General features: G+C 40.8%; 1 protein-coding gene across 1 annotated transcript in view; it reads right to left on the bottom strand.

Moving 5' to 3' along the window:
- Positions 1 to 1,402: 1,402 nt before the first annotated feature.
- TBXAS1 (thromboxane A synthase 1) overlaps positions 1,403 to 15,048 on the bottom strand; it is a 269,800-nt gene continuing 256,154 nt past the window's right edge. The window contains exons 11-14 of the mRNA XM_063308553.1: positions 4,279 to 4,367; positions 3,249 to 3,386; positions 2,773 to 2,935; positions 1,403 to 2,238 (exon numbers count right to left, since the gene is read on the bottom strand). Coding sequence (XP_063164623.1) covers positions 2,164 to 2,238; positions 2,773 to 2,935; positions 3,249 to 3,386; positions 4,279 to 4,367 — 465 coding nt within the window. The 3' untranslated portion in view covers positions 1,403 to 2,163. The remainder of the gene's footprint in view (positions 2,239 to 2,772; positions 2,936 to 3,248; positions 3,387 to 4,278; positions 4,368 to 15,048) is intronic.

Genomic DNA, 15,048 nt, shown 5'->3' with positions numbered 1-15,048 from the left:
CAGCTTTTTCCGCTGCTCCAGCAGGAACTGAAACAACACAAGCTTTAAGGAAAGTTTCAGTCCTAGCTGTAAAGGGGGAAGCGGAAACTGCGATCTCAGAACCCCACTTAGTCGACTTCTAGGGCTGCCCCGCTGCTGTGGTAGGTAAACAGTTGTAACAGATTTCAACCCCTGGAGTTCAGTTCAACCATCAACTTACGGGTCAGTGATAGAGCACACATCCTCCATGACAATGTTTCTCAACCGTGGCAGCTTTAACGTAGGTGAACATCAACTCCTAGAATTCGCCAGCCAGCCAGCCATGCTGACCAGTCTTCAAGCTGGGAAAGAAGTCATAAACCTGCCTTTTATGTATTTTATTTTACTTTATTATATGTGTGGCCATCTCACAATCATAACTCTGGGCAGCTAAAGATTATTAAATATCCTGTTAATTTCTGGTCTAATAATTTTTCTCTTTACTCGCCCCGTCTACCCATAGTTTTAGAGGATGTCTGCCTAAAGGTTTGCCTGTTTTGTTCTGAATATCATGTGCTTTCTCACCTCTAAGCTTTCTTGCCAGAATTGCACCAAGTCCTATCATTTCATTTTATAGCAAGAGGATTAGAGGGAATATCACATAGAGATGGGGCTGGAATTTTCTATTTTGTGGTAATAGAGATGGATACATTTTTTTGTTAAGCTTTTATGGCTCACAATACATCACTTAACGTGATTCCTGTGTCAAAAGAGTGGTAGACTCATGCTAGTTGTTAACAATGGATTTGGGGCCACGTACAAATCACCCCTCAGTCTTCACTATGTCAGAATATTCTTACTTGCTATTCAAACGTAATACTGTTAAAGGTTTAACATTAAACAATGTTTAATGCCTCCCATTCACATAAACACTATTCAGACGAGAGCTGGCGTTTTTGCTAAACCTAACTGTACAATTCAATGCAAATTTGGAAAAAGATGGCACCTCATTTGGGATTGTGAGGGCTTGTTGGCAGCACTCTAAACAGAGCACACACAAAACATTTCCCATGAGTGGAATATCCTTGGGTCTTTATGTTGAAGTTTCCTGACTGAGAGTGTAAACCTTTTTAAAAAATTAAAATTACACCTCATTAATCTTAGAAGTGAGAAGACAGGACACCCTGGAGAAGATGCTGATGCTAGGGAGAGTGGAGGGCAAAAGGAAGAGGGGCCGACCAAGGGCAAGGTGGATGGATGATATTCTAGAGGTGACGGACTCGTCCCTGGGGATGCTGGGGGTGTTGACGACCGACAGGGAGCTCTGGCGTGGGCTGGTCCATGAAGTCACGAAGAGTCGGAAGCGACTAAACGAATAAACAACAATCTTAGAAGATTAAGAAAAAGTTCAATAAAATGAAAAAAAGGAATTTAGTCTGAGGGAAAAATCTTGGTGCTAATACGAAGTTCAAAGAAAGGCCAGGAATGCTGTTGAGGGGTCAATGAAAACCACAGGCCTTGAGAAGTTGGATGAATAAACTGGTTTTCATTTAGCTTTTTGCAGTCTGGTACACACCATTAGCCAAACCAGCTGAAGGATGAAAAAGGTTACCATGTGGATAGGGCACCAGATTGGAGAAGGCTGCCTTGTTTGACTTCTGGTGGGAAGGCCAAAACAGCTCATATTCAAGACAGTCAGTTACATCTTGGGCTGCAGAATTACCTAGGTAAATCTGCCAGTGATCTTGGACAGGAGAGGAACAACTCTACCAGGATAGAGTTGAGGCGAAGCAGACCACTGATCAGTTGTAACAACCTGAAATGTTTTAAAAATTACTTTTTAATGCTCAACATCTAAAACAATTTATTTTGTGAGCATCCCATTTTCATTATTAGCAAGTTCTCCCCACCAGAAAAATGTATTAAACACATGCTTTCAAAGTGCAGCAGACATATCAGCCATTATAATGTTAAGTCTGTGAGCGCAGGGGTTTAACTGTCTTTGGAATTTAGCATTCTAAGATGACTTGTAAGGCTAGAAGGCAGACTGTAGAGATTTCAGATAGCAGAAGAGAGGTCTGAACAGGATGTCCTTGGGTAGGAGCTTTGATGCCTTTAACAGGTTTTTCCATGTTACAAATAAGTTTTCAGCATGGGGTAAGTCAAAGCGTCTCCAGAAAAAGCATACCGAGTGATGTTACTATATTAACGAGGAATGATCTTGATGAAGATGCCATCCTGTGGTCCTAGTGTACTGTGAGATTTGACCTGCAAAGGGATCTGGGCAGAGGGTGAAGAAAAAGAATGCAAAGCAAGTTAGGAAGCATCAATAATGTAGGAAAGAGAATACTATACCTCCCAGGCTTAATATCTTTGTGAGCTGGGAGGAGACTGCAATAGCAGGACTAGAGAGACTCAGGTTCAAGCTGATTCTGTAGGGAAAAAATAAGGGAGTCCTATTGCTCAGAGCTCCTGGAGAAAATATGAGATACGAGTGTAACAAATAAATCAATACATTTGAAATGCCCTGCAGGTTTTCTCGGGGGGTTCTCCAACCAGATCAACTATGGTAGACAATCTGGCTGACAAACCATCCTTTCTTGCAGCGTGCTTTGCATCCTTTTTTTTTTTTTAAATAAATCGGGCAGGAAGCTGTGGGGGCCCCACATGTTGGATGCCATATTGGGGATTCAGGGGAAATAGCTAGAGGTCTACACATCTGTGCTAAAGGCAAATGCAAAACATCTCCTCCCCCATCTCTAGTCTTCTTCCTCTTTGTTACCATCCTCTGCAAGAAGTAGAATAGGCACAAACCTGGGTCTCAGGGCAAGTTTTGAACATGAACCTCTGCAAAATTCTTAGAAATGCAATTTTTATTGTCATCAAACCCAGCTTCATGCCAATGCAGCCACGAGGACCTGCCCCAAAGGGCAGATAAGCAAAACGATGCTGCTGCTGCATAGCCTCAGCTGTAAACCTGTGACAAGATTAAAACATTGGATGAGAAACAGCCTTCCATTTGCATTTTTCTAGTTGAAAATACTGTGTAGGCACTAAATGGTTGGTTTGATGATTAAGACATAGTAGTCCCATTCATACATTGGGAGGATACACATTTTGCACTGTATCATGATTAGTTTGTTTAGTTTTCTTTAGCATAACACTGCCATATTAACTCTTTCTGTTATGAGCATAACCTTCCCCCCCTTTTCTTTTTGTTATTATCTGTACAATAAATAATAACTGTGATTTGACTGGTCTGAACAAAGAAAAGCCAGCAGCCCATGTACCTCTCAGGAATAAACTTTTCAGGTTCTGGCCAGAACTTTGGATTGTAATGGAGGTGTCCAACAGCAATTTCTATGATAGCACCAGCAGGGACATGTTGCTGCAGCACGAAAGAGTCTTTTGCTGCTTCCCGGGTGAACCTACAAGAGCAAAGATTGCATATTACAGAAATAAGAAAACAAAAACATGAGAATGAAGCACCTGAAGCAGCCTTCAAGGCATGCTGTAACGGCTGCAACTACGAGGACCTGTCATAAGTAACCCTTGTTCAGCACTGTCGTAACTTTGAATGGTTGCTGAACAAGTGGATGTTAAATGAGGACTACCTGTATAACCCTACAAGCTTGCTTACGGAGATTCATTGTTAGAATTCTGTGCACTGTGGGTTTTGGAATGTTTGGTTCACCAGATGTATGGTGTACTGATTTGGGGGATCTCTGTTCTCTCAATTTCTCTTTGCCTGCTCAGCATCTCTTAGATCTAGGCTTGTCATGAAGTGAACTAGTTTCCTTGAGTTTTTTTCATCCAGCTGTTAATTAACTTTCTGCAGTGAGCCGCCTCCTTGTAATGGGAAATGAATTTTCTTCTTACTGCCGTTTGTGACTTGAATTCAGCTAGCCAGCAAATGCAGCTGACATTTTTTTTCAACATTTGCCATTTTTCAAACAGAGGGACTGAAACAAAAATTAAAATAAAAATTGATTTGATAAAAAAAAAGTATTCCAAATTCACAAAACTAAGTAAGTATAAAAAAAAATTGAATCATTAAACTTTCAAATGATTTTTTTTGTCAAGTTTGTAGCATTTATACTTCTGAAGTTATTAAAGCTTAAAACTGCACTAAGAATTTTGGAATATCCTGTATTGTACCTAGGACTCCTTCAAGGTCCAGAGAAAGCCTGGCAACTGAGCAACTATCCAGACTCCTTACAGGTTGAGAGAGGAGTCACATGCACAGCCTGGAGAGGTGTGAATCACCTACATAAAAAGAAAAGATGCTTCAGAAGCCGCACTGTCTCCTATCTTACTAACCTGAATGCCGGAGGGTACATGCGCAGAGTCTCTGCTATCACCATATCAAGATATGAGAGTTCCTGTATATTTTCATAATTTGGAATGTCCTGTGGGAATGGGGAGAAAAAGTGGTTCTTATTTTAACAAAATATTTATATTTTACCTCTCTTAGCACCACAATGGCCACCAGAAACACATCATGAAAGCATGAAGTACCAACAAGAGTAGAGAATCAAAATAACTGAACAAAAAATGCCAACAGCAAAAAAGAAGGATGAACAAGCAAATGATATTCCTTGATGAAAGATTGCACAGTGTTTTTACATAGGGATCTGAAAAGATCTGTAAGTATGTAAGTATCTGTATGACTTTGAAGATTACCTGAAAATTTAGTTCATAGAGACTGTGGCAGCCCACATACTGGCAGAAGAAAGTTGCTTCAGCAGCGAGACATCTATATGGTGGGTCCTGCACTGGTTGTCAGAAGCACAGTTCAGAATGCTGGCTTCAACCTTGCATGCCCTCTAGGGCTAGGGTCCAGGTGTAGAGAATCATGTTCCCTAAAGAGGATCTGCATGTTCTATGTGGTTAGCCAGGAATAGTAGCCAGAAGCAGGCCTGTGTCAGTCACAGCTTACCTTCCACTCCCACCCCCCACGGCCCTGCACTTTTAGTATTCGGGAAAGCCAAAGGCTGAGGTGCCTATCTTGCAGGCCTTTTACTCAGGGAGAGTCCACAGGGGAGGGGGTCAAAAGAGTCAAGATGGCGGCCACAAATGTGCAATTAAAGCCCTCCCCTCTTTTCTGTGTATCACAATGCAGGGTGGAGCTTTGATCACATGGTTATGGCCATCCTCTTGAGTTTTTTCTTACACCCCCACCCTCCCTGCAGACACTGCTGGTTTTAATTATGGTTCTGTTGTGCTGTTTTAAACTGTGTTTTTGGGATATTACATTTTTATGTAAGGTGCCTTGAGTTTGGGTAAATGTATGTATGTATGTATGTATGTATGAAACTATATATATATATACATACATACACACACACACACACACACACATATATATAGAATATATAAAATATTTATATATAAGGAAAGGAAAGGAAAGGAAAGGAAAGGAAAGGAAAGGAAAGGAAAGGCAACTACAGTAGATTTGTCTGGGCAGTCCAGCTAGGTGAGAATGCTTGGAAATGGAAGCTCCCATATATCTGACAGTACCAAACAGAGCAAGGCCACTGTTGGGCAGGAGTTTCCAGCGCCCAGGACAAGATTACACACACAGAACGGCACTTCCTCCACTGCCTAAAATGCATTTATTTTTTACAACCTTCCAAAAAAGATCTACTCAGAACAGTATGCTAATATACATTAGACTTCTAGTAGTCATGCTTTCTCATTCTTTCCCAGGCTTCAGGATTGTTGTGAGAACCAAATGGAATGATTCTGCCATTGCCATGACCACAATTGAGCTCCTTGGAGAAAGGCTGGGTTGCAAATGTGAGGAAGAGTCTATTTCCAACATCAACGAATCACAGTGGACTAGATCCAGAATTTGCCTGTCATAGATATAGGGTTTTTTTCTTTGCTTCTAACACAGTGTAGGAATCCTGTTGACAGGAAATGGGATTGTCCCCTTTCATCCCCCTGCCATCCCCTACTGCAGTGTCTCTCAATCTTAGCAACTTTAAGATAGGTGGATTTCAACTCCCAAAATTCCCCAGCCAGCATGGGAAACACTGCCTAATGAGCACCCCTTGGACTTCTGGGAGGAGCAGAGAAAACTGGGTATTGACAAACATCATTTCTGCTGGCAGAGGTACCTTGATCTGGTTATGCCTCAAGGCATGTTCCCACTGGAAGAAAAAAAGTATGAATCCAGCCTACTGATCTTTGTGTCTTACACTGAATAGCATATTTGGATTGGAAGTGAATACTATTTTACATTTCCTCTTTGGGTTTTAAATTGAACAAAAAACGCAGTTAGCATCTTTCAGCCCTGCCTTCCAAAATACATTTTTCCAGGTTTTCTTACTAATCTATTATCTGCCCACCCTTGCCACTGAGAATGGCCAAAAGGCGTAAGGAAGTATTACTCTGACTTGCCAGATGAGGGCAGCAAAACTATACATACCGATTATGTGAATAAAGCAGAACCTTTACAATGCCTGAACTCTCTCTTCAAATAAAGCACTACAAGATACTTTATGTTAATATTTCATATTAAGGAACCTTTCTCAACAAGGTGTCTTGTCGGGTGTGTTAGAATATAATTCCCACCATCCTTACCCCTTTATGGTTACTGGTCATGTCATTCAGAGATTATGGGAACTGAACCCCAGCACAGGCAAAACAACTGGAAGAGCTGATCTTGGGTCTGTGTGTCTTAACCAGCATGTACCAACCAGAATGATATCAGGACCCCAAATAAATTTCATTGCATTTAAATTTAATTAAAATCAGTATATGGGAGTTATTTTATCTTGTTCTTATTGTCCTTCCTGAAATGCATCACTATTTACTCCAGGGTCAGCAAACACACCAGCTACACATCCTGATCACACAGATCAAGGTTTACTAAGAAACAGCACAGAAATAGGCCCAGATGTCTGACCTTTGTCAATTTCTAGGGGCAGGATAAGCTTCCAGCTAAACTAGATCCATCTCGATTTCCTACCCAGGCCAAGAGAGGTCAGGGAAACCTGATAATGCGAGGCAAGTTTGGAGACACTTTGCTGCACACATTTGCTATTACCTTCCTGATAAATGCAAAGACTGAATCTGGGTGGGCTTTGGACAGAATCTCTTTCAGAGCTATTACCCGAAGCAGGTTCACTGCTTACAGAGATTGTGTGGATCCCTGGTGTCCATTCAAAACTGGAGGCACAACGCACAGCCTGGACTTCGTTACATATACCCAGTCTGTGTGCCAAGTGAAAAGGCCTGAAAATCATTTTGACACAGAGTTTGTGACAAAGGCACATTGGAATAGCCAGAAAAAGCAGCTAATACTGTCTTTCTGAAATTATACAACTCCAGGGGGTTGTTGCATGTTTGATTTCTCTCCCATTTCATAAATTTCCTACTTAAGAAAAGGTAGTAAGTCAGGAAGAAGGATTCTAAGCCAGTTTTTTTCCCCCTGATGTGCCACTTTCCTTCATAGAAAGAGGATTCTTCGGGGGGTTTGTTTGGGCTTTTTTAATGCAAGGAGGCATTCATGCTTGAAACTCTTCCACCCATATTCTGAAGCATTAGTCCCAGAAGGGCTATATGTGTGTATGTGTAGAAATCACATCCAAGCTTGATTCAAAATTATAAAGAAGCCCCAGCCCTACATTTTCCAAGAGGGAAGGATTCCAGTGACAAAGCCTGGGCAAGCAGAAATTATCACTAACCACTGCTACATGTCACTGCTCTTTTTAAAGCTAACCACCCCAATTTCAATCTTTGAATTTCTGGAACTGCAATCTCATGGTCTCTCAAAAGCTGTTTCAGGGCCACAAGATGTTGTGGATTTCTTTTTTGAGGGATTCAAGGGAGCAAATCATGGTATTTTCTTATTGCCTTTCTTGCACCATCAGCACTTCCACAGCAGTCAAAGAGAAAGGGATGAGATGCTTTGATTTGCAAAATTTCAAAATCCCTTTGCCTCCTGACATCCCTTCAAGAAAGGAGTGAACATTAGGGCTATACAGTGGTCTGGATTCCAAGGGGAAATGGTGATTCAAAGGGCCTGCGGATGTGCGCGTCGCACCCATCACCATCAGCATCTCCTTAAATCAAATGGTCTTTTCCTAGTCTCGTGCAACAGCTTCTTTAAGGAGTTGCTGACACGTGTTACATGAGCACTAACCATGCTCTGAATCACCTTTTCCCTTTCAAATCCAGATCGCTGCACAGCTGTTGTGAAAACATGTCAACCCTAGTGTTATTCTCCTTCCAGCTGCTTCCCCTTCAAACACTGGCCTGAGTCTGACAATAATAAACTTAATTAAACAGGCAGTAGCTTAATTATAATGTCCTTCCAGTTAACTTGGGCAAAACACAGGGCATTTTGGCCACTGTCATAGTGATTGGCTCTCCTGTACCATTACCAAGTGCAAAGACCTGCATTTTTAAAGCACATTTATCTATTCAGTGAGATCAATATCCTCAACCAAAACCTTAATTTTACTGGCCAGGAGTTTTTATTTATAGACTAATAATCAGAGTTAGGGATCTCAAAATAGCTTTAAACATTAGGGTTAGAAGAGTACTTCCCACATTAGCATCTACATCAGCTTTGACCATCTTTCATATTAATGAAAATGAATTGCAATATGAGTTAATCCTATGCTTCAGCAAATATTTCCCATGACCTACATCAGGGAGTGTTGAGACCAAGATAGGAATGTCCAGGTTGAAATAAACAGACCAAGTTAGCCATGGCAAATTAAAGCCTTACCTTTACTGAAGTTGAGTATACAGCCCCAGGATCTAACTCATAATAACCCAACAGCAAAACCATTAAAATGCTTCACCTTTTCTTTTTTAGCTTAAGATTATCAAGTCAAACTGGGAATTCTCAGCACAACCTGGAGGGCACAGGTAGAGAAGGCTTATATGATGATTAGGTTCATAAACAGCAATCAAAATCAAGTTGCTCCATAGGGGAAAATGTCCATAACTGGCTGATTTGTTTAGAGATGGATCATTTATTAGGAGCAACTGAAATAAACCTATACCCACGTACATGAGTATAGGTCCTATTTAATTAGTGCTTTATTTTATTTGTAATTTATTCTTCCCTTCCATGTATCCCAGATCCTAGTGCACATAGAAGTTTCAAATATGCACACACATGTCCACAGGGTATCTGTCAAGTATGGTATTCAGGGTTTCGGGTCATACTTACTTCAGATCAAAAAGTGCTTCCAGTCCCCTCTCTCTACACAAGAAAGTACTTTGGTTTTGTACTTTCTCTAGTTGTCTCTAAGTTGGTCTGACATGCTCCCAAATTATACATGGGTAACAACCCACCCATCCTAACCCCTAAATGGCAAAGTGTCCAAGGGGAAAAAAGGCAAAGACAGGATATGGTTGTTTTTTTAAAAAAATCCACCTCATCATCCTAATGGAAAATGACATAAAAGCAAAGCAAAAGGGATCCAAAGAGTAGCACAGCAGTTAAGCACCACACGATTTCTGCGTTACGGTTCTGCTTGAGATATAATCTTACCATGAAAATATCCAAAAATAGTTACTGCAGTTACGTTACAATAAAGAATCTTCAAATCTCCTGCCTCTTTCTCCCTTGTTTCCACCACCCTCCTGCACATCTCAGCAGACATTTGTGGTATCACTTAGAAGTCAGATGGTAAATTTAAATCATTTCTCCTCCAGCTGGCATTTGCAGCGTGGAGGTGACAACGCTTTAAATTAAGGTCTGTAGATATAAAAGGCCCATGTGTTTAGTTTAATCAAATGTTCATTTCCTCAAGTTCGTGTTTATATTAAAAGACATCAGCAGCAGTGTGAATTTTCATACACCACCCTCCCCCCTCCAACAAAGATGATCATGTGGATCTTGAACAGAGCTCCTTTTCAACCCCTTTTCATCTACCAGACTTTATATGCCAAGCAGGTGCAGCAAGAAAGAGATTTCCCATCACATCTGTGCAGAATGCAGGAAGGGATAACCTCACTGGGGGGTCTGGTTTTGAAGGAAAATGGAAGGTTTATCCATATTTAAAAACTTTAAAAAGCCCAATCCTACATGCATTTGGACTGACAAGAAAAATGTGCGGGGTAAGACAGCAAGGACCCAGTCAATGCCATAACCTTCCTGTTTTCTCCCGGTAAAGCAAAGCTAGATAATGCTAATTGTGGGTACACAGCAGGAAGCCTGGCTATAGACGAGCCTTCTCCAAGCTGGTGCCCTCCTGAGACTCCAAGACAGTGTTTCTCAACCTTGGCAACTTTAAGATGTGTGGAATTCCTATACAGGGTGTAGATGTTATTGCTTCAGTGTTGAGCAGGTCAGAGAACAGCTGCGTATGGAAGGGACCTAAGCCTCCCCACCCCCACCAATTAAAAACAATCCAGCTGAGGCTTCAGATTCTTCATCCTCTGTTGGATAGAAAAACCTTTCTGCAAGCTTGTGTTAAAAAGCCTGCCAGTTACATTTCTAGTACTTGCATGGAGTCTGAAGAAATAATCAGTTTTCAATAGCAATAACTTGTTTGTGATCTTTCCTACAAGTTTTTTCAACACCCAAGTCAAATATGCTGGAACAACTCAACACCTGATACATACTTACGATGAGATTGTGACTAGTAGTCACCACTGCAGAACAGCTCTGCCTCTCATAAGATTTGGTTATATTTCCTGTAGGTACCTTGACTATTGTCCAGATCAAATCACAGACCATCTTAAGAAATGGATTTGTCACAGCTACATGTTACAACAAACTCTCTATTCTATTTAGCATGTTATTCTACATTTTTTCCAGGGAACACAGAAATCTTCATTCCTCAATTTTGGGCTCATGGGAATTCCTGTTAGGTAAATTGAGTCAGAGACAAAGATTATCCAAGATTATGAGCCAAGTGAACATGTGTGTTTCGTTTTCCCTAGACCTGATTCAACCCTATAACCCAGTATTTTTCATGCACCTTTAAGTTGTGCTGCAGCATAAGCCCACACTTCCACAGCTAGAAGCAAGCAGTGGTACATTGAACATGCTGCACAATTAAGTGTTGGCCAGGGATTCTGAACCAAGCCCAAGATCAAGTTGAGATGGATGAATGACAGCTCAGGCCAATGATTCACGAATGGTGGTAACTGTAGTCATGCCTGGAGTCCAGAATGTGTTTATTTTAGTTATTTAGTTAATTTTACTTTATATAACTAATGCAGCTAACAAAACCGAAAACACAATTAAAACTTTATAAACATAAATTAGAATTGATAGTAAAATCTTCATAGTTAAAAGACTGATTAAAAAAATGCATCTTCCCAGATTTCCTAAACACTGAGAGACTGAGGCCCAAATGCAATTCTTCAGTGAACACAGGAGAAGGCTCTCTCCTGCCTGTGAGAAAGAAGGCCGCTGGCAGTAGGAACATCTTCAAAAGGGCCTCAGCTGCAGATTCAAAAGAAAAGGATGTCTGTTGGATACTCAAACTATTAGCATTTGGGGGCTCTAAAGGTCAACATGCCTGGTAAAAACTACCATCCAGTTCAGACTGTTCTGTACTGATTTTGTATAATCTCTGTATCCTGGATTGGCTAGCAGTCTATTTATATTTGGTGCCACTTCCAACTTTGGGCATTTTTTCAGAGTATATTGCAAGGCACAGGGTGGAATGCAACCAAGGCATGGATCATCATTGCCAAATCCCACTGGATCTGGGAGGTTTGCAGCTGATGTGCCAGGCATCATTGTGCAAAAGTGATCATCATCACAGCTGCTACCAGTAATTCCAATAACTAAGGATCAAGGAGCACTTTCAGACTGCTGACCTATATTTCAAAACAGGCTGAGAAAAATTAGCAAGAAAAACGAATTATTATTATTGCCAATATAAATGGCTTCATTTCATTTGCCTAGAACATTTATCTCATCTGACTGCCAAGCAAGTAGGGAGCAGCAATGACACCCCAAGATCCTGTTCTAGCCATCTGGATTAAGAGCTATGCCTCAACCAAGAACAAACTGAGCAATCTATAGGCCTTTGACAGCCTGGCATAATCCAGAAAAATGCCTCTGTATAGAGACTCCTCTATTTACTGCAATGGCGGATTGTGGGCCCTGAGCTACCTTTCAGAGTTTCTTACTCAAGTATGAGATGAATGCCACCAACATGCCTATAGCTGAGCTTCTCAGCTGGAGACACAGCTGTCACATTTCAAAGCTGGATCTTGCAGTTTTGCTAGCATGTACAGAATTTGGAAAACTTTGTATTAATTTGGAAGAAAGATGTTGCATGACAGAGCAGACATAACCATGTCACACTATGGGGTGTCAAAATTATTCTTCACAGAATGTAGGAAAATCTGTATATCAAAATGAATGTCTCAAAAAAATATGGGTGAGCCATGCCAGTATAGGTGGTGATTCTATCATTTGGTTCACCACAGAAACTCTGATTAGATGAGCTTGTAACTGATAAAACTAATCCTAAATATTAGGTTTATCTCAGCCAAGATTTAGCTATGCTAAACTTGAAATATTTTTTTTATTTATTTTGACAACAGGACTAATGTTTCACAATCTTCCATTTTTACATCTTCAAAATATTTTATAATTCCCCTTTACCTTTGTTTGATAACTTTAGTCTGAAATGCTCAAATGCATTTCATAGAGAAGTGAATCTGAAAAAAAAAATCCCCTAGACTTGCTTGCTTAGTGGCATGTCTCAGGCATTACTTCCTCTCTTCTCTCCCCCCACCCCTCTTAACGAGAGGGTATTCTTTCTTTCTTAATTCCATCTGACAGAAACTTAAGAAGTGATTGTTCCCATTCACACCTCTTGTATCACCTCAATAGACTGCTGCCAAGTGTTAATGGCAGTATTCCTCTTGTGTATTCAATTGAAGTGCCTATGTTTCAAATGTATTGTAAATCTGCTCCCCCCCCCCACACTTAGATCAGATTGGTTCATTCTTGATTTTTCTTGTCAACCTCCCTCTTCAAAAAAAAGAAAAAAAATGGAAAAAGATGAAAGCAACATTAAACTATGATGTAACTTGGGCAAGTGAAAAGCTGAATACTATATTGGTCTATTTTAAGGATAATGGATCACTACTTTGAACTGTTTTATTATTGTATGGCACAACTATGAGCAGAAGGCACAAGCTACAAAAGATTGTTTCGGAGACTAACAAATATATCAGAGCAGGGTTTTTAGCAACTTTAAGATGCATGGACTTCAACTCCCAGAATTCCCCAGCCAGTAAATGTAAAAGATACCTCTGTGGCTACATACCAAATAGCTGGGGAATTCTGGGAGTTGAAGTCCATGCATCTTAAAGTTGCTAAGGTTGAGAAACCCTGTTTTAGAGCATAAGCTTTCATGCATTGCTATCAACTGCATCATATGTCTATAATATTTCCTGAAGAGTATTAATTATATCTATATATTTATATGCCTGTTTCTATGCCTAGTCCTGATTGGGGAAGTTAGGCTGTATACTCTCACCCTACCTATTCAACTTGTATGCAGAACACATCATGCGACAAGCTGGTCTTGAGGAATCCAAGGCTGGAGTTAAAATCTCTGGAAGAAACATTAACAATCTCAGATATGCAGATGATACCACTTTGATGGCTGAAAGTGAAGAGGAACTGAGGAGCCTTATGATGAAGGTGAAAGAAGAAAGTGCAAAAGCTGGCTTGCAGCTAAACCTCAAAAAAACCAAGATTATGGCAACCAGCTTGATTGATAACTGGCAAATAGAGGGAGAAAATGTAGAAGCAGTGAAAGACTTTGTATTCCTAGGTGCAAAGATTACTGCAGATGCTGACTGCAGTCAGGAAATCAGAAGACGCTTAATCCTTGGAAGAAGAGCAATGACAAATCTCGATAAAATAGTTAAGAGCAGAGACATCACACTGACAACAAAGGCCCGCATAGTTAAAGCAATGGTGTTCCCTGTAGTAACATATGGCTGCGAGAGCTGGACCATAAGGAAGGCTGAGCGAAGGAAGATCGATGCTTTTGAACTGTGGTGTTGGAGGAAAATTCTGAGAGTGCCTTGGACTGCAAGAAGTTCAAACCAGTCCATCCTCCAGGAAATAAAGCCAGACTGCTCACTTGAGGGAATGATATTAAAGGCAAAACTGAAATACTTTGGCCACATAATGAGAAGACAGGACACCCTGGAGAAGATGCTGATGCTAGGGAGAGTGGAAGGCAAAAGGAAGAGGGGCCGACCAAGGGCAAGATGGATGGATGATATTCTAGAGGTGACGGACTCGTCCCTGGGGGAGCTGGGGATGTTGACGACCGACAGGAAGCTCTGGCGTGGGCTGGTCCATGAAGTCACGAAGAGTCGGAAGCGACTAAACGAATAAACAACAACAAAATGCATATTTATTATGGGGTAAGCACCATTGGACACAATATTATATATTTCTAAGTAATCAGGCACTAAGTTGGAATATAAATATGACTTGTGAATGTATATCATGGTAACTGGTTGGTGAGCTTTCACAAGCTTGCAGATTGCATAGCAATTCAGTCTTCTCCCCTGTCACTTCTTGTTCTCTCTATTTTTATCCTGTCTGTCAGACAGCACTGTCTAGATTAACAAAACAGATTGATTCTACTGACTGGTTTCTATAAATCAGGCCAGTTAAAGACCAAGATATGCATTTTCACAATATACTAAGCTTGGCTAGTGTTAAACCTAGCTTGGTTTTCTTGTAATTCACCCTGCTATATGAACCCAGCCCGCTTGGCTATTTCTGTGTCAGTATACTGTTACATTGTGCAAATTCAGAAAATTGGCTAACACCATATCCAAATCAAGCAAATTGCACAAACCCAGCCACTGGGGATAAGGAACTAGTTTTCTCTCTCATCCTAGCCTTGGTCAGAGGGTTGTCATGAAGATAAAATGGGAAAAGGGAACGATGTATACAGCCCTGATTTCCTTTTCATATTCATCCATAACTTCCATAGAGGACTATGGAGTCCTTGGTGCTCTCTGAGCTTGGTTGTTTGCCTGCAGACGTTTCGTTGCCTGACTAGGCAACATCTTCAGTTCTAGGAGAGACTGGGGATTGCTCTGTTTATATACAGTAGC

The sequence above is a fragment of the Candoia aspera genome, chromosome 7 (assembly GCF_035149785.1).
Source record: "Candoia aspera isolate rCanAsp1 chromosome 7, rCanAsp1.hap2, whole genome shotgun sequence".
NCBI classification, from domain to species: domain Eukaryota; kingdom Metazoa; phylum Chordata; class Lepidosauria; order Squamata; family Boidae; genus Candoia; species Candoia aspera.
Note: the sequence above shows the minus strand (reverse complement) of the source record. Positions and strands in the feature narration are given on the sequence as shown.